The sequence below is a fragment of the Suricata suricatta genome, chromosome 17, assembly GCF_006229205.1.
Source record: "Suricata suricatta isolate VVHF042 chromosome 17, meerkat_22Aug2017_6uvM2_HiC, whole genome shotgun sequence".
Classification (NCBI taxonomy): domain Eukaryota; kingdom Metazoa; phylum Chordata; class Mammalia; order Carnivora; family Herpestidae; genus Suricata; species Suricata suricatta.
The window spans coordinates 39,228,451-39,255,011 of record NC_043716.1 but is presented as its reverse complement, the minus strand read 5'-3'; the positions used below and the strand labels follow the sequence as shown (position 1 = coordinate 39,255,011).

At 46.5% G+C, this 26,561-nt stretch overlaps 1 protein-coding gene across 9 annotated transcripts in view; it reads left to right on the top strand.

Moving 5' to 3' along the window:
- Positions 1–26,414, top strand: part of EZH1 (enhancer of zeste 1 polycomb repressive complex 2 subunit) — a 35,197-nt gene extending 8,783 nt beyond the window's left edge. For 2 of the 9 annotated variants that reach the window (XM_029927165.1, XM_029927158.1), the window contains exons 2-21: positions 3,677–3,746; positions 4,380–4,500; positions 4,845–4,973; positions 6,970–7,089; positions 8,675–8,795; positions 9,801–9,977; positions 11,143–11,245; positions 11,726–11,889; positions 12,261–12,352; positions 16,151–16,331; positions 17,028–17,224; positions 18,683–18,780; positions 19,676–19,716; positions 20,206–20,331; positions 21,373–21,551; positions 22,071–22,166; positions 22,577–22,658; positions 23,109–23,189; positions 23,603–23,687; positions 23,986–26,414. In XM_029927165.1, the coding sequence (XP_029783025.1) occupies positions 3,742–3,746; positions 4,380–4,500; positions 4,845–4,973; positions 6,970–7,089; positions 8,675–8,795; positions 9,801–9,977; positions 11,143–11,245; positions 11,726–11,889; positions 12,261–12,352; positions 16,151–16,331; positions 17,028–17,224; positions 18,683–18,780; positions 19,676–19,716; positions 20,206–20,331; positions 21,373–21,551; positions 22,071–22,166; positions 22,577–22,658; positions 23,109–23,189; positions 23,603–23,687; positions 23,986–24,046 (2,259 nt within the window). In that variant the 5' untranslated portion in view covers positions 3,677–3,741 and the 3' untranslated portion in view covers positions 24,047–26,414. Of the gene's footprint in view, positions 1–3,654; positions 3,747–4,371; positions 4,501–4,844; positions 4,974–6,969; positions 7,090–8,674; positions 8,796–9,800; positions 9,978–11,142; positions 11,246–11,725; positions 11,890–12,260; positions 12,353–16,150; positions 16,332–17,027; positions 17,225–18,682; positions 18,781–19,675; positions 19,717–20,205; positions 20,332–21,372; positions 21,552–22,070; positions 22,167–22,576; positions 22,659–23,108; positions 23,190–23,602; positions 23,688–23,985 lie in introns of those variants that run through there. The other 7 variants (XM_029927163.1, XM_029927164.1, XM_029927162.1 and 4 more) reach the window with 6 other exon arrangements.
- The last annotated feature ends 147 nt before the right edge of the window (positions 26,415–26,561 follow it).

The window sequence follows — 26,561 nt, the reverse complement described above, 5'->3', positions numbered from 1 at the left end:
TGTATATATATATATATATATATATATATATATATATATATATACATATTTAACTTTATTTAAAAACAAACTAGCAAGCTATTTTCCAAAGTGGCTCTACATTTTGCACTCCCAGCCAGCAGCGTTTAAGAATTCCAGTTGCTCCATGTCCTCACCAACAATTGGTATTATCAGTCTTTTTGATTTTAGACCTCCTAATGGGAGTATGGTAATCCATCATTTTGATTTTCATTTGCACTTCTCTAATGACTAATATTGATACTGAGTATCTTTTTGTGTGCTTATTTGCCATTCCAGTACCTTTTTTGGAAGTGCCTGTTCAAATCTTTTGCCCACTTTTTATTGTGTTATCTTATTGAGTTGTAGAGGAGTTATTTATAGAAAGACTTAACTCTTAAATTTGTAGATCAAAACAACCTATGTTTGGGGCATCTGGGTGGCTCAGTCAGTTAAGCATCCAACTTTGGCTCAGGTCATGATCTCATGATCTGTCGGTTTGAGCCCTGCATTGGGCTCTGTGCTGACAGCCCAGAGCCTGGATCCTGCTTCACATTCTGTGTCTCCCTCTCTCTCTGCCCCTCCCCCTGCGCTCGCGCTCTCGCGCGCTCTCTCTCTCTCTCTCTCTCTCTCTCTCTCTCTCTCTCAAAATAAAATAAAGACATAAAAATTTTTTAAATAAAAAACCCAATAACATATGTTTATTTCTTTAAATGTTTATTTATTTGAGAGAGAGAGGGAGGGAGACGCAGAATCCGAAGCAGGCTCCAGGTTCTGAGCTGTCAGCACGGAGCCCAAAGCGGGCCTCACACTCATGAACTGTGAGATCAGGGCCTGAGCCGAAGTCGGACACTTAACCGACCGAGTCACCCAGGTGCTCCAGCATATGTTTATTTTCAACATTTAAGTGAATATAATGAAAAGCTCTTAAGGAGCAGCCTTGTCCTCAACTGGAATATGAATGGCTCTTCTGCATGTGTCAGTAACTAAAGAATCAATCTAGGAGAAATATAAAGTAGTTTTTGTGTGCCACCCCCTTGGCCCAAGATGAATGAACCCATTTATCCAAATACGTTCTAGTGAATGTTGAGTTTTTGTTTGTTTGCTTTTTAAATTAAAAAAAAAATCTTTGAAGTGGTAGTTGTTGGTCAGCTTTCTGCTGCTATGAAAACTCATCTTATGGCTATGTTTCAGGTGTTTAATTTAATCATACCTATCTGTTCCAAACAGTATGTCTCATCTTCCTTCTACACTCTGTGGGGGCCGACCAACTGCCAAATAAACTTTCAGAGGCTTTGATGACCCATTAAAAAGCCGGGAAAAGTAAATATTAGCTCATGGTCACATGAGACTCAAATATCACGTTAATTGTAAAAAGGAGGAAGTGTGGCTTATTTTACATTGTGATTGGTTAAAAGTCAATGGTATTATCATGTATATGTGTATACTCTTCTGGCCAAATGAAGCACTGGAGTAAAATTAGAAATAGTGCCATTAATTATTGGACTGTGTGTCCTGTCATCTCTTTAGACAGACTGTAGGTCACATTTCAGTGATAATTCCTTTCTTTTTTAAAACATTTTTTAATGTTTATTTTTGAGAGAGAGAGAGAGAGAGACAGAGTGTGAGTGGGGAAAGGGTAGAGAGAGAGGGAGCAGGCTCCAGCCCGAGCTGTCAACACAGAGCCTGATGTGGGGCTTGAACTCACGGACTGTAAGATCGTGACCTGACTAAAGTCAGACACCCAACTGACTGAGCCACCCAAGCCTCCGCAATTATAATTCCTTTCTTTAACAAAAAATTGATATATTTCTCTGGCCATCTCTAAAATCTACACACACACACACACACACACACACACACACACACACTAGCAGCTGTGGATTTTATTCTTTTTCCAGTATTCGATCCCCAGGTTTGGTTTTGTTTTGTTTTGTTAGCATTTTATTTTTATGTACTTTGAGGGGGAGAGAGAGAGAGTCTCTGCTGTCAGCGCAGATCCTGATGTGAGGCTTGAAACTGTGAACCATGAGATCATGACTTGAGCCAAAATCAAGATTTGGACACTTAACCAGGTGCCCCTTGATCCCCAGTTTTAAATGGATGCAGCAACCTGCCATAAGCTTACTATTTCAAAAAGGGAAATGAACTCCCCCAGAAAACATCAGAAAGATTGCAGTTCAAAACCAGTTTTTAGGAGGTTATGAAGTCTCACTGAATTATGATCTATAACATTTGGGTGTCAGTAAGGCTAACCTAAGGTTTCTGAGGGAGGCAGTTGTGTCCTAGATTTGAACCATTTTTCCATTTTCTGGAACAGACTATCATGCCTATTCAGGCAGAAATTATATGAGCAATGCACTTACATTACATGTGAGTGTGCTATATGTTCTTAAATAGTTTTCATTGTTAAAAAAAAAGTCCCTTTTTGTGGCCCCATTCCATGAGGAATGAGAAGTATTTAAAAGATGTCGGAGGAAGAGAGACAGTGCAATTTGTGGGAAAGAAATTCAGGTCTGAGTAATTTTTCTCTTTTTTATAACTCAACATCTTAGCAGCCTGGGATTCAGATTCTTAGATTATGCTGTTGTTTCATTCCCTTCCCCCAGAGAGATAACAGTTAACTCACAGGGAATTCTGGTTTTAAGAGCGTGAATCAGTTGATTGAGTTAATGGTAAACCCTGTGAGTCTGCCTGTTTCTTTGCTATTTCTTCTGTCCTCTACGTACCCTCTAAATTTACTAAACTTAACACTGCAGTGCTCCGATCCCTTTGATTCTTCAAACGAAACAATCAGGTACAGTCTCTTAAAGTCCACCTGCAGATGTTGCCATCATCTCTGATTGTGACAGATGTGAGACAGGGTTAAAATTTGCTGTTTGCTTGTCAGTGCTGTCAGGGGGAAAACAGATCACTTAAAAATGTCTCTTTAGAAGAAATACGTTCTTTGGGCACGGGGTGGCTCAGTTGGTTAAGTGTCTGACTTCGGCTCAGGTCATGATCTCGCGGTTCACCCATTTGGAGCCTGCTTCAGGTTTTGTATCTCCCTCTGTTTCTACCCCTCCCCAACTTGTGCTCTGTCTCTTTCTCAAATATGAATAAACATTAAAAATTTTTTTTAAATATATGTTTTTATACCCCCCAAAGAAATTTTTTTTCATAAAATTTTAAAAACAAGGCCTGAAACTTTAGTTTTTATTCAAATACTGCTCTTCACAGCCCCTTGTAATGTTTTCGTTAACTTTAAATGCTAAGTGAAATGAATAAAACTACTTCTCTAGGAAACCTCAGTAGTTAGAATAGAGCGAAACATAACCTTATAGATGTTACTAAATTTTTACATGTACTTAATATTCTTTCTCTAAAACAATTGATGGGCCTGCTGGCTGAGCCTAGAAATTGGTTCAGAAAAAGCAGAAGCAGTGAACTCGATTGTGTAATTGTGAGAATGAATTTGCACACATGCCTGGAAGACTGGAATTTAAGAACATAAAGGGCATATGGCATCCAGTATGACCAGGGCCTGACTTCCATCCAGAAACAGGGGCAGCAGAAACCTCGAAGTCTTTGTAGTTCTGGGTGAGCATCCTACTTAGGAGATCAGGGTCTGAATATGCTCCGTTGACTTAAAACCACTGTCTATTCTCTTTTGAAAAGCTGAACGTTCGTTTTGCCTTAGTGTCTTGCCATCCCTCTGAAGACCAGAAGGCACGTTATAAAACCAGACACTTCCCCTTGCATTCTATGAGGTAGGTAGAGTGTGTTACAGTAAGTACTTCCTTAGATCTTTGAACCTTCATTCAAACACCGCCCCCCCCCCCCCCCCCCCCCCGCCTCGCCCAATAAAAAAGCGATTTGCAGTGTTCCATTTCTGTGTGACTTGCTGTTGGCTTGGAGATGATATTACGCTGTTGTCATATCCTACCTTTATTGCTGGGCATGTGGTGGGTTGAGACAGTTTGGCAGGTACAGTTTTGTAGTGTGGGTGGATCTTTCCCTGAAGCTGTTTGGCATTAACTTGATTCTTGCAGAACATTTCTCTTAGACAAGGTGTTGAGTAGGCTTCCAAATTTCCAAGGAATTCGCATCCCCACCGACCCGTGAGCGAGCTTCCTGAGTGCTGAATTAAAAACGAGGTGCCACAGGAGGACAGAGGCTGAGCTTTTGATGATCAGAACAGGAACTGCTGATGTGAACCTTTTTAAATTTTTAATTGAAACCTTTTGTTGAGCTCACAGATTTGGGTTCTTTAAACTGTGTTTTTAAGGGAAAGGGAAGCTGTGGGAAGGGAAGCATGACTGACCACGTTGACTTGAGATTGAGGCATTCTTCATTTCCAGGCAGTAAGATGCTATTTCTCATCTCTGACTCTTGGATTACAGCAAAATGGATATACCAAACCCCCCAACTTCCAAATGTATCACTTACTGGAAAAGAAAAGTTAAATCTGAATACATGCGACTCCGACAACTGAAGCGGCTTCAGGCAAATATGGGCGCGAAGGTAAAAACTAGCTTCTGCGTGATGGGTTATTTGTTTTAATATATCGACCTAATGCGGAGCGTGGGGCTTTTAAATTTTTCATGTTTATTTATTTTTTTGAAAGAGAGAGACAGAGGTGAATGGGGAGGGGCAGAGAGAGGAAGACACAGAATCTGAAGCAGTCTCCAGGTTCTGCACTGTCTGCGCAGAGTCCAACCCGGAGCTTGAACTTACGAACTGTGAGACCATGACCAAAGCTGAAGTTCAATGCTTAACCAACTGACTGAACCACCCAGGTGCCCCAGGCTGGGCTTTTTAAAACTCTTCTCTTAAAATCCTAACCATTGTTCCCTTGGCTTTTCTAGGCTCTGTATGTAGCAAATTTTGCAAAGGTTCAAGAAAAAACCCAGATCCTCAATGAAGAATGGAAGAAGCTTCGGGTCCAACCTGTACAGTTGATGAAGCCTGTGAGTGGCCATCCTTTTCTCAAAAAGGTACTTCCAGGTGTCTAAGCTCAGCCTTCCTTGTTTCCTTGGACTTAAGTTGTTGTTGTTATTTTCTTTCTTTTTTTTTTTTTTTATATCTTTTATTTATTTTAGAGACAGAGAGAGACAGTGCAAGTAGGGGAGGGTCAGAGAGAGAGAGGGAGACACAGAATCTGAAGCAGGCTCCAGGCTCTGAGCTGTCAGCACAGAACCTGACGCGGGACTTGATCCCACAAAATGTGAGATCATGACCTGAGCTGAAGCCGGTGCGTAACCGACTGAGCCACCCAGGCGCCTCTGTTATTTTCTGTATTTGTGACTTATTAGAAAGTAAGCAAGGAAAATGGATATAGTTATACTATGGTCAGGTTTGAATAACGGGGTTGGTAAATCTGTAGCCTAAAGAATAGCCTGTTCACCTATTATTCTCCTCAGTTGATGGGTATAATCATGAGGGTTTTATTTTAAGACTTTATTTTTAAGTAATCTCTATACCCAACATAGGGCTTGAACTCACAACCCAGAGATCAAGAGTCACACACTATTCCGAGTGAGCCAGCCAGGCCCCCCTGGGTGGTGTGTGTGTGTGTGTGTGTGTTTGTGTGTGTGTGTGTGTTTTAAATATTTATCTTTGAGAGAGCATAAGCAGGGGAGGGGCAGAGAGAGGGGGCAGAGGATACGAAGTGGGCTCTGTGCTGAAAGGCTGACAGCAGAGAGCCCAGTGTGGGGCTGGCTCAAAGTCAGGAGCTGTGAGATCATTCCTTAAGCCAAAGTCAGACGCTCAACCACCTCAGCCACCCAAGTGCCCCTTTTGTTTTTTTTGTTTTTAACAGAAAAATGGAACAGTTAGTGTCTGCTTTGCTGGGTTCTGTGTACGAGCTTCAATACAACTTGTCTGTGCCTTGTTTGGCACCTCTGGTGCTTTGATATTAGAAAGGGAGGACCCAGGATAATGGGCAGGAATATATTGATCAAAGGATTATTCCTTATTATAAATCTAAAAATCATTCTAAGTTTCTTAAAGAGATAATATTTTAAAAATAAACTTACCTCTCCCTTTTTTTAAAGTTTATTTGTTTATTTTGAGAGAGAGGAAGAGAAACAATGAGCACATGAGCAGGGGAGGCACAGAGAATGGGGGGTGGGGGTGCAGAGACAGACCCAAACAAGCCCCAAACCATCAGCAAGGAGCCCAACTCAGGGCTTGAACTCATGAACCATGGTCAGATGCTTAACCGACTGAGCCACCCACGTGCCCCAAGGAGGTAATAGTTTTAAGCTATGAAAAGTGGATAGTGTATTGAGAGCAATTTTCTTCTCCAAAGCAGAATATGACTCTTAATTTCTACACTGCTTTGCTTTCCCCTTACTGTCTCCATCACCTCTGCAGCTAAGTTGAGGCCAACTGTCTTAAAGTTTAGGTCCTCAGGAAAACTTCCTCATCTCCTAGGACTTTCAGAGGCTTTTTGCCGTTGTGAACAGCCCAAGGAGACCAGCAATTTTACACTGAAATACACACCAGTTGGGTGTGCGAGGCGCCGTGCTGGAGTCTGTAGACTGTACGAAGATGAGGCCAAGAGTCTGCACAGCTTTACAGTCCAGTGGTTCCTTTTTAGGAGCTGATTGTTACAGAACCCTCAGTCTGTTAATGTGTAGGAATTAGAAGACTACTGGGACCGTTTTGGAAGGAAACTACAGTTCTCTTTTTAATGTTTTAAAATGTAAAAAAGATTTTTTTTTAAAATTTATTTATTTTGAGAGAGAGAGAGAGAACACAAGTAGGGGAGGAACAGAGGGGTGGGGAGGAGAGAGAGAATCCCAACCAGACTCCGCACTGTCGGTGCAGAGCCCGATGTGGGGCTTGATCTCATGAACCATGAGATTACGACCTGAGCCCAAATCAAGGGTCGGACACTTAACTGACTGAGCCACCCAGGTGCCCTGCTGCAGTTCTCTTGGGTCACGTGCTTGCCTTTCCCTCTCCATGTCTTTGCTTATGTTTCAGTGTACTATAGAGAGCATCTTCCCAGGATTTGCAAGCCAACACATGTTAATGAGGTCTCTGAACACAGTTGCCTTGGTTCCCATCATGTATTCCTGGTCCCCTCTCCAGCAGAACTTTATGGTATGTATTAAAAGCATGGTGACGATGGCGTAAACTGTATGATTATCCTAGGTTGGTATGCTGGCACTCCTCTTAGAGTAAAGATTGTCCAGTTATACTTAACAAAGCTTGGGCATGCAGGGCAGGCTGCTTTTGTAATCTGTTTACTCTCTCTGTCTCTATACACACACACACACATACAGCACATGTTACTCTAATTCATTAGAGTCTGTGGTCTCTGAAGGGTCCTTCTGAGTTGATGCTAGTTCTTTTTTTTTTTTTTAAGATGTATTTATTTTGAGAGAGAGAGAGACAGACAGAGCATGTGAGCCAGGGAGGGGCAGAGAGAGAGGAGAGAGAGAATCCCAAGCAGCCTCCACATTGTCAACGCAGAGTCCAACGAGGGGCTCATTCCCACAAACCGTTGAGGTCATGAACTAAGCCGAGATCCGAGTTGGACACTTAACTGACTGAGCCACCCAGGCACCCCAATGCTGATTCTTTTTTGAATGAACGAGTCTGGGCAGGACTCCAGTTTTCCCATACTACTTTGGCCTAGTTTTGTAACATGTGCAGTTAAATGCAGACTAAATCAGACACTTGAGGCTTCAGCAGGTTGACATCTCCCTGCTGATGGAATCCCCTAAAGGCAAGAGGCTGTGAAAGCAACTGAGATAATAGAGGTGCACATGGATTCGAGAGCCTTTATCTGGGCCTTTATGCTGCCTCCTACTCGGATTAGTTTGGGTTCTGATAATCAGTCCTCTAAATACTGCCATCGCTTATCATCTGCCAGGTGACAGCAGTTCTGCTGACGGAACTAGGATATAGGTTTACAGAAGGGAATCCTCTCTTAGAACAAAACTTTCACAGTAATTTTACTTAATACTTGGGGAATTAAGAATGACCGTATTCTCTGCCGAACAACAAAAAGAACAAAAATCTATTAGTATTTTCGATCACTAGGAAATATTCATAGCTTACATTGCAGCTGAGTTTAGCTTCCCATTGAGTGTGATCGACCTGAGTTATAATCATAATTTTTTATTATGATTATGGGAGGTTAGTGTTAGTTTGTATAAGAGACTATCCAGAAACCATAGGATTGCCGAGTTCCTGTTCTGAATATTCTGATTATACTCTTGGAAGCCTTTTTTTTCATTTATGTATCTCTACTTCTGAAAAGAATTGGAACTGAAGTCTTTTTCAACTATTGTTTAAGTGATATTTGTACCTATTTTACAATGATGTTTGGTAGATAAAATTAGATAATAGTTGGAATCACTGTGAAAAATAAATGAATCTGCTGTCAACTTCTAGATGTTGGTGGAAATTTCATTGTTAGTACCAGGCTAAACATTTGTTAGTTAATATCCTCAAGTAGTTAAACTGGCTTTTCCCCCCTAAGAATAGCATTGCCCCCTTCCATTTTAAGTTTTGTTGGCAACACGAAATGGCCAGTCTTTAAAAATGCAGGAAACTCTGTAACCAATGGTGTTTGCAGGAAATTCAAGTGGCAGAAAGAGCCTAGCAAAGATTCTGTTAAACAGGAAAGAGGAGCTGCCTGGTGGATTCATGGAATGACTCACATCTGGTTTGGTTTCAGGTAGAAGATGAGACAGTTTTGTGCAATATTCCCTACATGGGAGATGAGGTGAAAGAAGAAGACGAGACTTTCATTGAGGAGCTCATCAATAACTATGACGGGAAAGTCCACGGTGAAGAAGGTAGTGGTGCTGGGTTCTTTGGGAGAAAACTTTAGTAAAACGGTGCCCCTTCTTTGGCACATCATCATGTTGCTGTTGTCTGCTGTCTCATGGTATACACGCTGAAGAATGTTTCGGTGGCTGGGAGTAAAAATTTTATATTAAAAATGCCCCCAGTTAAATTTTAAAAGGAGTTGCAACATAAAAGGATTTTATGTATGCAGTAATCCGTGGCTGGGGAGAAAGTTTAATGCACAGAGAAGTATGATCTTAGGAGTTTTCCATAAATCCACTCATTTCTCTTCTGAGAATGGCAACAACCATAATCTCTCTGTCCTACTTTGATCCAAATATATCCTGGATCTCCCAGAAATTGCCTATAATATTCTGACGTTCCTAAAAGCAAGTCATTTGGACATAGTTGTGGTTCTAGAAAAGGCTGCCAGTGTGTAAGACGTGGGAAGATGGGGAAAGTCTTCCCATGGCTTTGCAGACCAGTAGCCTCACCAGCTCTTTTGACAGTCGTGGGTACTGTTGAAAATGAATTATTTATCTACTGCGCCCCCTCGTGTTCAGAGACCTTATCCTGAGCTGTAGGGTAACCCCATATAGTATGATTTTAAGAAGATAATGCTGTCTTTTGAGTCAGAGAAGTCACTAGCAACCCATCAGCAGCAAAACCAAGTAAGTTTTCACGTTATCATTCGTCTCCTGTTCCACTTGTATTGTTTGTACACTTTTGTGGGATTTTGGACCATAAATACAGGTTGATCTGTGACTGAGGAAGTGAACTATCCCAGTTAGAGTAAAGCCTACATCACTGGATTTCCCGCTCTAACCGGCTCGGTTGTTGCAGCTGTAAGAGCCAATCAAAGCGTTGTAATTTCCTGACTGTGCATATACAAATGTACGTATGTTCTATACTGTGAGTTATATACCTCAGGAGTGAATGCAAGAAAACCTTCCTAGGAGGACGAAGGGAGCATGAAATGACCACTGCTCCTCCGTCTAATCTTTATGTTTTAGAGATGATCCCTGGATCTGTCCTGATTAGTGATGCTGTTTTCCTGGAGTTGGTAGATGCTCTGAATCAATACTCGGATGAGGAGGAGGAAGGGCACAATGACACCTCAGATGGAAAGCAAGATGACAGCAAAGAAGATCTGCCAGTAACAAGAAAGAGAAAACGACACGCTCTTGAAGGTCCATATTCCATTTTGAAAGTTACAGGGAGGGGCACCTGGGTGGCTCAGTCAGTTAAGTGTCCGGCTTTGGCTCAGGTCATGATCTCACAGTTTGTGGGTTCGAGCCCCGCGTCAGGCTCTGTGCTGACAGCTAGCTCAGAGCCTGGAGCCTGCTTCAGATTCTGTATCTCCCCCTCTCTCTGACTCTCCCCTGCTCGTGCTGTCTCTCTCTGTCTCTCAAAAATAAATAGAAAACATAAAAGAAAAAAGAAAGTTACAGGGAGAGGGAAAAAGGGAGAAACAGAAAAGTTTGTTGATTATTAAAGACTGCTGGTGCTTCTTATTTGGTTCACTCTGAAGGAAATGGAGTAGTGTGTTTGGGAGAAATGGAAAGTTATAAACAAGAAAATATAATTATCCCATAATTTTACTACCTAGGAATAACCAGCGTTCATATTTTCTTTCAGACCTAAAAAGTGTGTGTGTGTATATATGGATACATATACACATACACGTACCTAAAATGAATATAATACTGTATGTCAACTCTATCTCAAGTTTTTAAAAGTACATATATAATAAAAAAGGTACATATATAAATCAATATGTTTTATATGCATTATGTGAAATGGGATTATACCACAGATAGACACACACACACAATTTTGTATCCATTTTTATTTGATCTTCTATCATAAACATTTCTCCATGTTGTTACTATCTTGGACTGTGGATTTTGTCATTAATGTATAGATGACTCTGATTTCCTTGTTACTGGTAATCTATTAGGTAAGTCCAGGCAGCACTGACTTTCTTTATGTGTGCCTTAACAGTCTGTGGTTGAGTTAGCACAGTGGCTCTAATCAAAATGCTGTGACCAAAGGGAAAATGACCAAACAGCTTTGTCTGCATCCTCTGATTATAGCTCAGGAGCTCTTTGTCATTTCCTTTTTTTTTTTTTTAATTTTTTTAACATTTATTTATTTTGAGGGACAGATCATGAGCAGGGGAGGGGCAGAGAGAGGGACACACAGAATCGGAAGCAGGCTCCAGGCTCTGAGCTGCCAGCACAGAGCCGGATGCGGGGCTCCAGCCGACAAACTGTGAGATCGTGACCTGAGTCAAAGTTGGACGCTCAACCGACTGAGCCCCCCAGACGCCCCTCTTTGTCATTTCCAATTCAGGCAACAAAAAGAGTTCCAAGAAACAGTTCCCAAACGACATGATCTTCAGTGCAATCGCCTCGATGTTCCCTGAGAATGGGGTCCCGGACGACATGAAGGAGAGGTAGGGAAGGCCGTTGCACTCAGGCCATGTAGAGTGCTCCGGCAGAGCTTGTATTCAAGCCTAAATCCGGCTAATTAGAAACCACGTTTCTGGAAAATGCACTCTGATTTGCTTGCACTGCTGATTTTGCCCTGCTTTGTTTGCTTACCCGTTCCCATATTAAAGGGCCTTCCTTGTTCACTGGATTTGAAGTAAGTTCAGGCAGTGAACTTCTAAAACTCTGCGTCTTTCTGGAGAGGTCCTCCAGCACCATACTTCCCAAGTCTGTCTCTCTCTCTGCTTGCAAACACGTGCCTGGCCCAGCACAGGTGTAGTGGTGCACCCGCTTAGGTGTACGCCGTCCCGCCCTCAGCAAGCCCCGTAAAGGACACCCGTGCCCCCTTGGCCGACAGGACTTGGGTGACAGTCAGTGCGTGGTCAGTACTTTCTCAGTGAAGACGTTTCCTTGGAAGGAATTCTCATCTCTCTTTTTAAAAACAGGTACCGGGAGCTGACAGAGATGTCCGACCCCAACGCGCTTCCCCCTCAGTGCACCCCCAACATCGACGGCCCCAACGCCAAGTCCGTGCAGCGGGAGCAGTCTCTGCACTCCTTCCACACACTTTTTTGTCGACGTTGCTTCAAATACGACTGCTTCCTCCACCGTGAGTAGGGCTGCTCTGAAGCACTCTCCTGCCCTCCGTCCCCAACCGCCCTGCCCTCACATTTATTTAGGCTAATCATACGCAGTTCCCGGCTTCTGACCAGAGGGCGGGTTCTATGGTCGCTTGGTCCGCGGCGGGTGCGTTGTGCTTTGCGTGGGCAGGACAGAAGAGCCAGCAACACATGCGTCCCTGGGCACCCATTAGATTTCACAGGGCTGTGTTGATGTCAGAAATGATTAAATTTTGTGCGCCTCGATGGTAGCCGTTTATATCTCAGTTTTCCCATGGTGGCCCCCTAATTCGATTTTGTTCTTCCCCCTTCCTGCCAAGTGGAGGAGCCATCGGAAACACGACAGTTTTGTGTTTTCCAGCTTTTCACGCCACCCCTAATGTCTATAAACGCAAGAATAAGGAGATCAAGATTGAGCCAGAACCATGTGGCACAGACTGCTTCCTTTTGCTGGTATGTTCTTTTTTTTTTTTTTTTTAAGTTTTATTTATTTAACTAATCTCTACACCCAACCTTGGACTCCAACTCATGACCCCAAGACCAAGAGTCACATGTTCTGCCAACCAAACCAGCCAGGCACCCCTTGCTGGTATGCCTTTGTTAACTCTATTGAAAATTGAGCAGGAAATGGCCCTTCAATTTTCTACTCCTGGAAATACAAACCAGATGAGCCAATAGGTAGCACTCTGGGGGTCACAAAGCACAAATAAAACATGCCTTCTGTTCTTAAGGTGCTCCCAGATATGAAGGACTATGATGTTAGTCTCATAGAGTGAGGAGGGCATGTGTGTGTGTGTGTGACAGCATTTTCTTTGCTGTCTTCTTTTAAATGCATATAGACATACGAGAAATACAACACGAAAGCACCTGTGTCTTACTCTAAGGTAAACAGCCAGACGGACCCTTCCCTGATGGACAGACTTTATGCGGCATTCATGTGGACGGCAGTATGCTTAGAACTAGAAGGGAATAGTTCACTTGTACCAGCCAAAGACACAGTTTTGCTTTCTGCACACTATAGTGAATCAAGAATAAATTGCCTTGATTAAATTTCTGCTACCAGTTAACATTAGGTTATAGAGGGGCGCCTGGGTGGCTCAGTTGGTTGACTTCGGCTCAGGTCATGATCTCCGGTTTGTGAGTTTGAGCCCCACATTGGGCTCTGTGCTGTCAGCTCAGAGCCTGGAGCCTACTTTGGATCCTGTGTCTCCCTCTCTCTCTGCCCCTCCTCCATTCGTGCTCTGTCTTTCTCTTAAAAATGAATAAAAATAGGGGCGCCTGGGTGGCTCAGTCGGTTAAGTCTCCGACTTCAGCTCAGGTCAGATCTCACGTTCGTGGGTTCGAGCCCCGCGTCAGGCTCTGTGCTGACAGCTAGCTCAGAGCCTGGAGCCTGCTTCCGGTTCTGTGTCTCCTTCTCGCTCTGCCCCGCCCCCTCTCATGCTCTCTCTCTGTCTGTATCAAAAATAAATAAAACATTAAAAAAATTTTTTTTAATGAATAAAAATATTTTTTAAAATTAGGTTATAGAGCCAAGTGCCTTTGGGACCATCTTTAGTGGGTTCCTTTGGAGAAAAGATGGTAGAAAGTGCCACTGGGGGGGGCGCCTGAGTGGCTCAGTCAGTTGAGCGTCTGACTTTGGGTCAGGTCATGATCTCACGGTTTCTGGGTTCAAGCCCTGCATCGGGCTTTGTGCTGACAGTTTGGAGCGTGGAGCCTGCTTCAGATTGTGTCTCCCTCTGTCTCTCTGCCCTTCCCCTGCTCGTGTTCTGTCTCTCTCTCAAATATAAATGGACATTTTAAAAAAATTTAAAAAAGAAAAAACGAAAGTGCCGGTGGGTATACATCTGGAAAGTGAGCCATATGATAATAGCAAAAGATTTATTTTTTCCCCAATATGAGTTGACTCCTTCCTGTGGGGCCAAGTACCATGCTGGCCCTTAACATATATTATCTTACATTCATACTTATGACAACATCCTGAGATGGAGATACTGTGGGTTATAGAAGCTACATATTTTGTCCAAAGTTTGTTAATATGTCAGTGGTTTGGCAATAATGAAATTCAAGCTCTGGTCTATCTCCATAGTGCATACTTTTTCAGTTACTCCACACCTTAAAAAATTACACTGTTAAATCAACACCAGCATTTATTTTCTTATTTTTATTTTTTTAAAAGAGTGTTTTTTTTTAATGTTTATTTTTGAGAGAGAGAGAGAGAGAGAGTCTGTGAGTAGGGGCAGAGCAGAGAGAGAGGAAGACACAGAATCCGAAGTAGGCTCCAGGCCCTGAACTATTGACACAGAGCCTGACGCAGGGCTTGAATTCAAGAGCCCTGAGATCATGATCTGAGCCAATGTCAGACGCTTAACCAACTGAGCCACCCAGGTGCTCCTTACTTTTATTTCTTTTTAATTTTTTTTTTTTTGAGAGAGAGAGACACATACACACAGAGTGTGAGAGGGGGAGGGGCAGAGAGAGACACACACACACACAATTCGATGCAGATTCAGGCTCTGAGCAGTCAGCACAGAACCTGACACAGGGCTTGAACCCACGAACCTTGAGATCATGACCTGAGCTGAAGTTGGAGGCTCAACCAACTGAGCCACCCAGGTGCCCCAACACTGGCATTTATGTAACTAAAAGGGTGTTGTCCTTCTCACAGCAATTACCCTGGAACCCTGTACATGTTTCACAAAGATGGTGTCAGTGCCCAAAATGTATGTCTATGAGTGTGTGTTTAACTTAAAGAAATGTCTGTGCACAGTTTTTCTTTTATTGCTTTTTAGAAATCAACGCATTTTTCAAATATAATGCTGGACTGTTTGTCCCTCAAGCATTTTATTAAGAACATTCTCAATCATGGAAAGTAGGTGAAAGATATCTTATTAGATTTAATGACATTTTTTCCATATTTGCTTTGTCCCTCTATTTGTGTATGCATATCTTTTGCTGAGAAATTTGAAAATAAGTTGCAGACATTGAGATACTTGTTTGCTAAGTATTTCAGCATGCACTTCCTAAAAATACAGACATTCTCTTATATAACCACATTATTACACCTAAGAAAATTTAGAAGAATTTCATAATATCATCTGTCTTTTCCATATTTAAATTTTTTCAGCTGTACCAGGAGTAGCTGGGTTTGGGTTTTTTTTTTAACCAAGATTATCCAATCATACATTATATTTGGTTATTATGTCTTTTCAGTGTTCTTTAATGTCAAGTAATCACACCATTTTTTTTCTTTATGAAAAATCCAGGCTCATTGTCTTGTAGGATACTTCCCCATATTTTGGATTTGTTCATGGTTTTCTCCTGGTGTTATTGAACTTCTTTCTCTATCCTCTATTTCCCATGAACTAGAATTAGCTCCAGACCCTTAGTTGCATTTATGTTAAATCTTTTGAGCACGAGAACCTTGTAAGTGATGCTGTGTGTGTCATACTGTAGGACGAGCCCATGATACCACATTCGGTTAATTTTAAATTTCACTTTTGGAATTTCCTTTAGTGCCTACAGGGTATTAGTATGAATATCCTAAGTAACAGTAAATCTTTATCCTTTACATGTAGATTTAGTTTTCAGAAACAGCTAGAAGTGTTTGGGAACCAAATCTGGTGAGAAGGTAGATGATCAAGCTGTGTGAGTTATTTGGTCTTTTTTTTTTTTTTAAATCATAGCTATAATGTAATGAAACAGTATCCTTCCAAGTCTAATAAACTGATTTGGGAGAAGTAAGTAGTGATGTTGTACAAATTTAAGGACTGCATATTTTATTATTGAAACAGAAACAGTGCAAGTAGAATGAAAAGACCAGTGCGGCCTGGGGCTGGGGAGCCCTCATTCTTGTTCCCATTCTGGAACAATTAGCTACATACACTCAAGGACGTCTCGTTCCCCTCTCTGAACCTCATTTCCTCTTGTGCAGGAGAATGTGTTCTCAAATTCCAAATAGCTAACGTGAGAATGAGTTTTAGACACAACTCACTGAAAGTTGGAGATGCACAGATTATATCTGTTTTAATATTACTTTCCAAGGCAGCTCTTCTGTGAAGAGGTATAAATAAATGTGTAAGTTTTAGATGTTGGTTAAGCGGCTTTTCTATCATCACACTTACATGGCACAGGGCAGAACATAGTGTCATTGCATGTAAGCACAGGCATTGAAGAAGGGGGTTTGTGATGATGGGGTCAATATGGCGACCCTGGGTCTGTTCCTGTCTCCTACCTGTGACGTGTCCCTTGCAGGAAGGAGCGAAGGAGTACGCCATGCTCCACAACCCCCGCTCCAAGTGCTCCGGGCGTCGCCGGCGAAGGCACCACATGGTCAGTGCTTCCTGCTCCAGTGCTTCAGCCTCTGCTGTGGCTGAGACTAAAGAAGGGGACAGTGACAGGGATACAGGCAATGACTGGGCCTCCAGTTCTTCAGGTACACTGAACAGAAAGCAATCTTTTCTTCCTATGCAAGGCCTCTGGGAAATGCGGGATCACTGCCTAACGCTTAGCATTACTACTTGTTTAACATGGTTAGTTGTTTTTTTTTTCTTTTTTAAGTTTAGGTGCGCCTGGGTGGCTCAGTCGGTTGAGCATCTGACTTTGGCTCAGGTCGTGATCTCACACTTGTGGATTCAAGCCCAGCGTCAGGCTCTGTGCTGACAGCTCAGAGCCTGGAGCCTGCTTCAGATTCTGTGTCTCCCTCTCTGTCTGCTCCTCCGCCTCTCATGCTGTATCAAAAATAAATAAAACATTAAAAAAATTTATTTTGAGAGAGAGGTGGGGAGGGAGAGAGAGAAAGAGAGAGAGAGAGAGAGAGAGAATGAGAATCCCAAGCAGGCTCCATGCTCTCAGCACATAGCCTAATGCAGGGCTTGAACTCTCGAACCATGAGATCATGACCTGAACCGAAATCAAGGGTTGGACACTTAACCAGTTGAGCCACCCAGGCCCCCCTAAAACTGGTTAGTTCTTTCTATGGCCTCGCCTGTCGGCAGTGGAGACAGGGATATTTTGGTTCCTAACTGTTCTGCCTTCTAAAGCAGAATGGTGTACTTCAGAGTGTGTGGCAAACGCCTGATGACAACTGCATTCTCTCTCCTCCTGTTGCTCGTATCTCCTCCTCCCTTAGAGGCCAACTCTCGCTGCCAGACCCCCACAAAGCAGAAGGCTAGCCCGGCACCCCCTCAGCTCTGCGTGGTGGAAGCTCCCTCGGAGCCCGTGGAATGGACCGGGGCCGAGGAATCTCTCTTTCGAGTATTTCACGGCACCTACTTCAACAACTTCTGTTCCATAGCCAGACTTCTGGGGACTAAGACGTGCAAGCAGGTACTGTCGGAGGGGAACCCTCCTCTCGTCCACTGCTCTGTCAGCCCTTTTGCCATCTTGTGTGACCTGTCTCAAGGAGAGCCGTCTTAGGCTCAGTCCCTCAGTCCCTCTTGAGCAGGTGCTTCTGGGCCACGAGGTGGATTCCCCAAACATGGGACCTTCTGCAGATGCCAGCCTGGCAGTGCTTGGGGATCCGCTCTCCTTCTTTCTGAATTCTTATTTTTGTCTCAGGACACCATCTGACTCTTCTGGGTGTTTCTGCCTTCTCTCAGCTTTTTTTTTTGTTCTTTGTTTTTGGTTTCTGCCTTTCTTTCCAAATGTGTACCCCTTTCCTAGGAGGGATGCCAAGTCTCATCTGACCTGCTCATGCCACTGTGGCTGCCATGGCCACCCCCTCTGTCGGTCCCCTTGGTTGCTTTCTTCTCCAGATGTTCTCTCACTAGCTTTTCTAATTGCCACCCCCAGGAGCTGGGCTTGGACCTCACCCTTCTCACTCATGCCACGACTAGAATCACCATTTGATAGCAGCCACCGATGCTCTGGAGGCCTTGAGACCTGATGTCCCCATCAGTCTCCTCCTGACTGCAGTGAGAAGACAGACTGAAGAGCAGGGTTCAGGGAGCAGTTGGGTGTTAGGGCCAATCCGCCCAACAGGAAAGGAACCCCCGAGCAGAGCCGTGCTGCTTGGCTCCCTAACTCCAGGAGGCGTCTCTGTGGCCTCTTCCTCCTGATGCCATTCCTTAGAACACACACTGGAACCACAAATGGAAGTGTCCTTTGTTTTCATTTTGGAGCTCCTATACCTGTTTCCGTGAGGCACACGTTCTTCACCTGAAAATCTACAGAATTGTGGGCAAAACAGTTTTGCATGTATTTTCCTGAGAAGAAGATTTGTAGTTTTCATGGAATCTCCAGAGGGCCTAGAGCTGAAAAGGGAAAGAAAAAAAGCCAAAACAAACACTATAAGGAAACCAGCCTTCCAGAAATGCTGGCCTACCAAAATAGACAAGGGTCTGACCTCTTCATACCAACAGAGGGAGCTAGCGGCCAGCCAAGTGGTACCACTTCTGTTCTCTCTTCCACTCATGCAAGGAACCCAAAGTTGCCCTTCCTCAGAAGAGACAAATAGCATTGGAAAGAAACATTCTGCTCAGGGCTCGGTAGGCGAGGTGTAGACGAAAGCTACTGACCAGGAGAGCTGTAACTGTGCTCAGTATTTCTCTTTTCTAGAGTCAGGATAAATAGTTAAGAATTGATGCCAGGGCCAGTGATGTGATATCTCAGTGCCACTCTGTCCCCTCCCACTCCGCCCCTCCCAGCTCCCACCGAGTGAAGAGATGCTCAGTCAGCCACTCTCAACCTCTCCAGAGTGCTCCCAAGCCCAGAGCCTGGCTGACTCACGTCTCTAACCACCTGGCTCAAGAGGGAGTGACAGGTTCTGTTGGATTTCTCTTCCAGGTCTTTCAGTTTGCAGTCAAAGAATCGCTTATTCTGAAGCTGCCTACAGATGAGCTCATGAACCCGTCGCAGAAGAAGAAAAGAAAGCACAGGCAAGGGTTGGACAAAGGACTTTCTGTTCCCTGTGCTCTGACCTCCCCCTGGACTTCCTAACTGCCTCCCTCTTGAGTTTAGCGTTGCACAACTGAGGGCCCGCCTTCCGCCTTCTCAGTGCTCCCTGTGGGTCTGTGCCTTGGCCCAGCCTTCCTTCTCCCGTCCCTAGATGCTGTGGCCTGGGCAATAACTGTCTGCTGTCCCTTGAAGCTCCCGGCCAGTAGGGTGAGAGCTGGTCTTGTGGCTCCACCCTGAGGCCATTTCTCCTCATTGGGTGGTTAGTGACCACTGTTCCCACTTCTCAACTCTGACCAGAGTCTTTCCTTTTGGCACTTATGTTGTTTTTCTAAGTTGCATAAAAACACCGTCTTTTAGCTAGCCTTTGCCTAGGGTTGGAAGGGTTTTTTTTTTTTTAATTCAACGTTCTGCCTGCCTCGGTTCCCTGATGACTATCATGTACTCAAGGAAGGAACTGACACCAATTCTAGTTATAGAAGGAAGTCCCCATGGCTTCTCGCGTTCAGTCCGTTCACTCAGCAGATTCCTGAAAAGTTCCCACCTCCCCATCCTGCAATTCTTCCACATCTCCACCTCCCCAAAGAGACGGAGGGAGGGAGAGGGGGAGAAACAATAGCATCATAGTAGACCCAGAGGGTTGGGTTTCGTGTTTTTTATGCATCTTTGTTTGTTTATATTTAAATCCTGAAGCGTAGAGCAGCTGGACTCCAGATGAACGCTGGCGTCCATCTAGCAGGATAGGGGGCCTCTTGTGAAAGGGTCTGGGGAGGATACTCCCCGTGATCAAACCACAGTCCCTCAGAGCAGGCCACAGTGTTATTTACCCAAACCTGCAGAGTTCTGCAGGGCCACAACCCAGGCCCAGCCGTGTCTCTTTTTCAGGTTGTGGGCTGCCCACTGCAGGAAAATTCAGCTGAAGAAAGGTAAGCTGCACCAGGGCGCGCTCGGCAGTTCAGCGCGAGGTCTCACCCTGCGCCCGTCCGCCTGCCCCACCTGCAGCGCGCTTGTCGACCCTGCACCGCTTCCGCGGAAGGCAGGTCTCTCTGCAGCAGCTGATAACAGCCCAGCTCCTCAGTGCAGCTGAGCGCACCTCTTAGGAGGCAGAGTTACGAGCCTTGAGGTCCCTGACTCTCACAGCGCACCACTGGCCAGGTTCCAGACTTCGTTTCATGTTTGGAATGGCTGCCCTGTAGTCCCGGACCATTCCCACACTCTCCCCACAAGCCAGATCACCCCACTGTAGCTGACAAACAACCATCATCTCTGATGGCTTCTCCCTTCAGGTGCCAAATGCGTGTCCAGGATCACACCTGGGACAGCCTCCTGCAGTCGAGGCGATCGGGCAGATGGGAGGGAGGGTGGTGAGGGGGCCAGGGCACAGCAGTGTCCTGGACTCCTCTCTTCTCTCCTAGATAACTCTTCCACTCAAGTGTACAACTACCAGCCCTGCGACCATCCAGACCGCCCCTGTGACAGCACCTGCCCCTGCATCATGACGCAGAATTTCTGTGAGAAGTTCTGCCAGTGTAACCCGGACTGTAAGGTTCCGCTCTTTTCCCCTGTGGTCCTCCCGAACCAGCCGGCCGCCGTGCACCCCAGGTTTCCCTCCCAGCCCACGCCCCTGGGTGCCCTTGGGCCTTCTGATGTCCTCTCTGCTGTGCTCTAAGCATTCTGCAGAGGAAACAAGATACTTAAGATCTGGAAAAGTCATTGTTTGAAAAACCCATAGGTGTTTGATTCTAAAAGCAACAACAGTTCTACAGAAACCAGGAATGTTCCCATCTTTACTTTCCAAGGAAGAATTAAGAAACATGGGAATCTTTTCCTTTAACGTTCCATCACAGACATCCTTCCTAGGATGCTGGTTTACAACATGTACAGGTTACAATACTGCATGTGCCTATTTTAGTTTAGTGTCTGGAGTCTTACCATCAGGTCAGCGTGGATGCCAGCAGAAGTAAGATAAAGGCTAAACATGCTTCTCTGTGACTTCTTATCATACTGTGCCCTTCCCCGCTCAAGGCTGAGCAGGTCCATGGCAGCCTCCGGAGCCTGCAGAACTGGGTGCCCAGGCAGTTGTGCTGGAAATACCTCCTAACCCACAGCAGATAACAATCTTAGCCACAGCAGAGGGGTGCTGGTGCCGGCAAGGGCAGTGGGTGGAGGAGGGTGGCATAGAACGGATGCATTCTGTTCTCAGAATGATTCTTGTTTTGATGGTGATCATTTACCAGTGAAAAGCACTGATTTTATTTTCTCTGAGCCCCTAACCACCTCCCTTCCAAATTATACCAACAAGTGGGAGGGAGGACACTGTTGAGGAATCTTTAGGACACCCATCTCCATAGTCAAGCCTGCTTTTTTTTGACTCCCAGGCATGAATGTCGGGAGGCACTCCATTTTCTCTGGCGGGGGAGAACTGTATGAAGCAAGGGAGCGTCTCTCCTACTTGCCAGATCTTGAGCACATCATGTTTACTTCTTTGCTGATCCCCAAGTCAGACCTGAGCGCCAGCATCAGTCTGCTTCTTTTCCTAACCACCACTCCCCACCCCCCCCCATCCCTCCCCTCCTCCCCAGGTCAGAATCGTTTCCCTGGCTGCCGCTGTAAGACCCAGTGCAATACCAAGCAGTGTCCCTGCTACCTGGCGGTGCGCGAGTGTGACCCCGACCTGTGCCTCACCTGCGGGGCCTCGGAGCACTGGGACTGCAAGGTGGTCTCCTGCAAAAACTGCAGCATCCAGCGAGGCCTCAAGAAGGTGAGGGCTTTTCTTAGGGCTGCGAGCCATGTGGTAGAGGGGAAGACTGAGTTGTCCCAAGCAGCTTTTTTCCACTGGTCCCTTAGGGGGTTTCCACATGAAAGGGCTTGTTAACCCTAAAAGACACACATGTACTGAGACGAAAAACCGTTTGCTGTCCCGGTGAGGAGGGAGGCAAGTGACCCCTGACCTGGCCAGACTAAGAGGAGCAGAGAGGTTGGACACAGCACTGATGTTGTCTGTTTGTACTTGACCCGTAGCAGTGAATCCCTAGTGACTCAGGTCCAGGAGGTCCCCAGGCCTAGAGGGAAGAAGTGTCATGTTTCCTTTCCCCACCTCCCTTTTCTGTCTTTCCTCTCCCCAGAACAGAATGGCTTAGGCCTTTTTCTGTTTTCAGATCCTCTTAACAGTTGCTGATTCTTTCCACCCTGCCCACCCCCTGCACACGTGCACATCCAGTACACACACCGCCCACTCACACAGGCCCTGTAGTCTGACGTTTGACTCCCTCTTCCCCAGCACCTGCTGCTGGCCCCCTCAGATGTGGCCGGATGGGGCACCTTCATTAAGGAGTCTGTGCAGAAGAACGAATTCATTTCTGAATACTGTGGTGAGGTGAGTGCTATCGGTTTGGACCACATTCCTTTCTGGGGAGATACTGATGAGAAACCCTGATTTTCTGTGGGCCAGACTTCTGTAACTTACTCTCTAAATAACTCAGCTGAGTTCCCATGTGTCTTCTTGGGGGATCCCACGGAAGAGTTTGCAATCCTGAGATAAACCACTCTTCTTCAAGTCTTTGCCAACTCAGGCCACATGGGGGATGGGGGACGCTCTTCAGTCTTAATACTGGGCAGCCTGGAGGGGCTTAGAATACAGTAACTTGAGCTCTGTCTCCTGTGACTGTCATCATGATACTCAGTAAGCACGTGCGGCAGTGCCCCCGCCCAGTCCTTTCTGAGGGCAGGGCACCATGCCCCAAGCAGACAGCCTTATCCCGGCTTGTTCCGTATCTGTCCATGCAGCTTATCTCTCAGGATGAGGCTGATCGACGGGGGAAGGTCTATGACAAGTACATGTCCAGCTTCCTCTTCAACCTCAACAATGGTATGGAGTCTCTCTTCTTGCCCCAAGGTGGTCTCAGGCAGGTCTTTCTACCAGATTGCCCTTGCTGTAGCCCACGTTCAGATCAGCTGTGATTTCCCCAGCAGATGCACAGCGGAAGGTGGGGGTGTTGAACTTCAAGGCCCCATGAGCCTCAGTTCACTTGCTTTGGGAGAACCTGCATTTCTGGGTTGTGTTTATAATCCACACTGAGCACTTTACACCTGAGACATCTCCCTACCCAGTAGATAGGAAGAGGAGATCCGCAATTCCAGCGAAGTGGGGGGCCTCGAAGGGAACGCACCCACATGGGGCTGCATTCCTGTGCTGCGTGCTGCTGGGCTTCAGAGTCCCCACTCGGTTATTTCTGTTACTCCTCAGTTGATTTTAAAATGAGGTCAAGAAGCTATGGGTTTGCCTGATGAGCCCATGATCTTTCTTTATGTCCTATAGATTTTGTAGTAGATGCTACCCGGAAAGGAAACAAAATTCGATTTGCAAACCATTCAGTGAACCCCAACTGTTACGCCAAAGGTGAGTTCCCAGTGACCTTCGAAGGTAGGGTGGATGCTGGATACTTTATTTACTATGATTTCTATCCATTACATGCCTTTTTTCATTGCCAAGTTATTTTTGTCCAGAGACAATCATGCTTAATGTCTGGTATCATTCTGTGTCTCCGCCTCTGTTTTGTTAATTGGCTTTCTCACTGTATACATTATAAACATTTTCCCACAAACAAGAATCTTTTAAAGATAAGCATTTTCCCACATCACCAGCCCGAATAACTGATCTGAAAGCAGAGAGGCAGCCGCCTTCATTGACTGCTTTTAAACTCCACTCCATTTATGTTTTCACTGGGAATTGGGGGAAAATCAGCCCAGAACCTGCCTATTGTTGGCTCGGAGCTGACTAGGAACCTAGCCTTGGCTTTGTCCTGTTTGCAGTGGTCATGGTGAATGGGGATCATCGCATTGGGATCTTTGCTAAAAGGGCAATTCAAGCTGGTGAAGAGCTCTTCTTTGATTACAGGTGAGGCAGCTGGAAAGGATCCTCAGGAGGTGGCCCCAGAGGCAGAAGGGTGGCTGTTCGAATTGATTTGGGGGTGTAAAGTGGGCGATACAGATGAAGGAGAGGGTCTCAGGGGTCTCAGAGGTCTCATGGAGGTCATGTCTTTCTCTTTGTTGTGCTGCCGGGTGCCCTGCCCTAGAAGCAAGCAGGAGCACTATAAACTGCTCTGAGGGATGGGGAAGCAAAACAGAGGGGATTCCATCTGTTTCGTCACAAAAGCCTTGACAGTAACCTCCTTCCTCCTCCTGCTCTGGGACAGGTACAGCCAAGCTGATGCCCTCAAGTACGTGGGGATCGAGCGGGAGACTGATGTCCTTTAGCCCTCCCGGGCCCCATGCCAGCGCTTATGGTAGCAGCACTGTCTTTGCTCTCATGCACACACCACCGCTGCTCGACTTTCCTGCACTACCTGTCTCCCACACCGAGAAACCCCCCACCCTCTCCCTGCGCAGTGAGGCCTCCGCTGTGTCCAGTGGGGACAGACTGTCTCAGTGAGAGAGGAGACAGAGGCAGCTAGGGCTGGGCTCCCAGGAGAGAGCCGCAGAAGCGGGAGACCGCGTCTCAGGCCTCGGAGGAAGAGAGCACAGGCTGGGGGCGGGTGGTTCAGTGTGGTTTCTTGTCTGCTCTGTAGGTCGTGGGCCTCAGCAATCAATCTGGGCACTTCCTAACAAGCATTGGCCTGTAATTCTACCTTTGTAAGGCAAGGGTCCGTATCTAATTGGGTCGCCAACCCATGTCTCTGTGGTCAGTCTTAGGACCAAAGAGGGCAGACTAAGTAAAGTTTGGTTCCTGGAGCTTATGAGTGGCCTGGGTTAAAGTCAAGCCTGGCGGGAGGCACAAACTGAATTCAGAGGGGAGACAGGTCGCCCTACTACCTCTTCCCTCCTGGCAGGGTTGGAATTGAAGGAGTGTGGGTTCTGAGTGTAGAAATTCAAGGCCGGGCGAAGGAAAGCTAAGTGCTGTTCCTTCACTGGCAGGGACCGAGAGCCATCCTGACAGGGACCGAGAGCCATCCAGATGACAGCAGTTCAGCTGCTAAGCTTGGGGCCCACCAGGCTTTGAGAAGCCTTTTCTGTACTCTGGAGACGGATGGATAAGTTTGCAGATTCCTGAAAGCAGGTGCTGGTGCCCTGTCGGCTCTTTCCAAAGCTTGGCCTGGGTAACTGCAGGCAGGCATCGTGCTGCTACTGAGGATGCCCAGGGGGTGTGCTGGCCGGCCGGGCCTGCGCACTCTGGGCCTGGCTATGGAGGTGTCTTCAGGCCTTGCATTCCCTTTAGAGGCCAGGCCCATGGGGCCTCTGTTGCTTATGTCTTCCGGGTAGAGGGGCGAAGGCCTGGACCAGAGAGGGGGAAGGTTGTTAAGGTGATTTACTCTCCTGTCTGTAGCACCTGCTGTTGGAAAGGGTGAGCTGACAGCATGTGTTTAGAGGTGGGTGAGGGGCTCCCAAGTTGCACATGTCCAGGGTAGCGCCGGGCTCGCAAGCGCACACTGGCAGAGGGTATTTGAAGCATCGAGAAGCAGCAGGCCGACCTCCTGCGCCAGTGCACGGGGCCATTCTCTCTGGGATTCTTGAAGAGCAAAGCACTTTATTTCTTTGAGAAGGTCTGTAAATTGAGGTGGAGTTGGAGCCCAAGTGTCTGGGATCCCTGCCCAAATCCCATTCCTAAGGGAAGGGGAAGGAGGGGGTTGGAAGAGCCCCACAGATCTGTCCCAGCTCCCGGTGGAGGCACGAGGGGCTTCCTTGACACAGGATGAGGATGGGGCCAGCTCCAGGAGCCAGCCCCCTGTCTGTGACTGGTGTGCTGAGCTGGCAGGGAGTAAGGAGCATTGTGCTGGGTGAAAAGGACGGTGGCAGGGATAGGCTGGCCTGGGGAATATTAGCACAGGGAGCAGGCTTCTCTTTTCTCTGGGGAATCCAGGCCTTTCTTCCTCGGTCAATACTGACCACTCCCTTCCTCCCCACCCCACTGGCTGTCTTACAGAGCAAGGAGTGGGGTTCCCCCTGGCCAGACTGTCGCCTAGGGATTTGGGTGAGACATGCGCGCACACACACACACGCACACACACACACACACTCACATCTCCACGCGTCACACTTGTGAGCACTCATGCACTCAGCACGGAGCACGCACCCAGCCGGCTCCTAATGGGAGCCTCTTCCCACCTGAGCGGCCAGCCCCGCCACCAGTCCGAAGTCTGCATCTGCTGTGGTTTGTATTCATTGTGTACTGGGGATGCCCTGTTCCCGGATCGTGGGCTCTGAAGTACTCGCGAATTATAGGGAAAAACCAGAGACAAACGAAGAAGCAGGAGTTGGGTCTGTTTGAAAATGGGGCTGGCTGTGAGGAACCATGGGGGAAAAGTGACACCCAGCCACTGAGAGGCTAGACTGACCCCACTCTTCGCTCAGCGCGCAGAACCCCGTCCTTCCCGGTCTCAGACCACTAATACTCCTGTTCCGCCAGCATTCCTATTTTCCCTGCTGTCCCCCACCTTTAATGACAGGTCTCAGCCCCTCCCCCCAGACCTGGAATGATGGATGGAGCAAGGTGGTAGGGACTGGGCGGGGGTGGGGGTGGGGGAGGCTGGTATATGTGTGGCTTTATCGCCAGTGAATTTCACGCACTTTAAAGTCCTGTGGCTTGTGACCTCTTATCTGAATAAAGGGGAAGAATCCATTTTGGCAAGTGGCGCCTTGTGTACCGTGGGGCTGGAAGGATCTGGGGACGGCAGCACAAGGGCAGCTGGGGCTGAAGCGTTAGCATTCACTGAGATCTGGGGTTGGCAAGAGCCAGTCAGGCCCCCCCCCCCCCCCCCCCCCCCCCCCCCCCCCC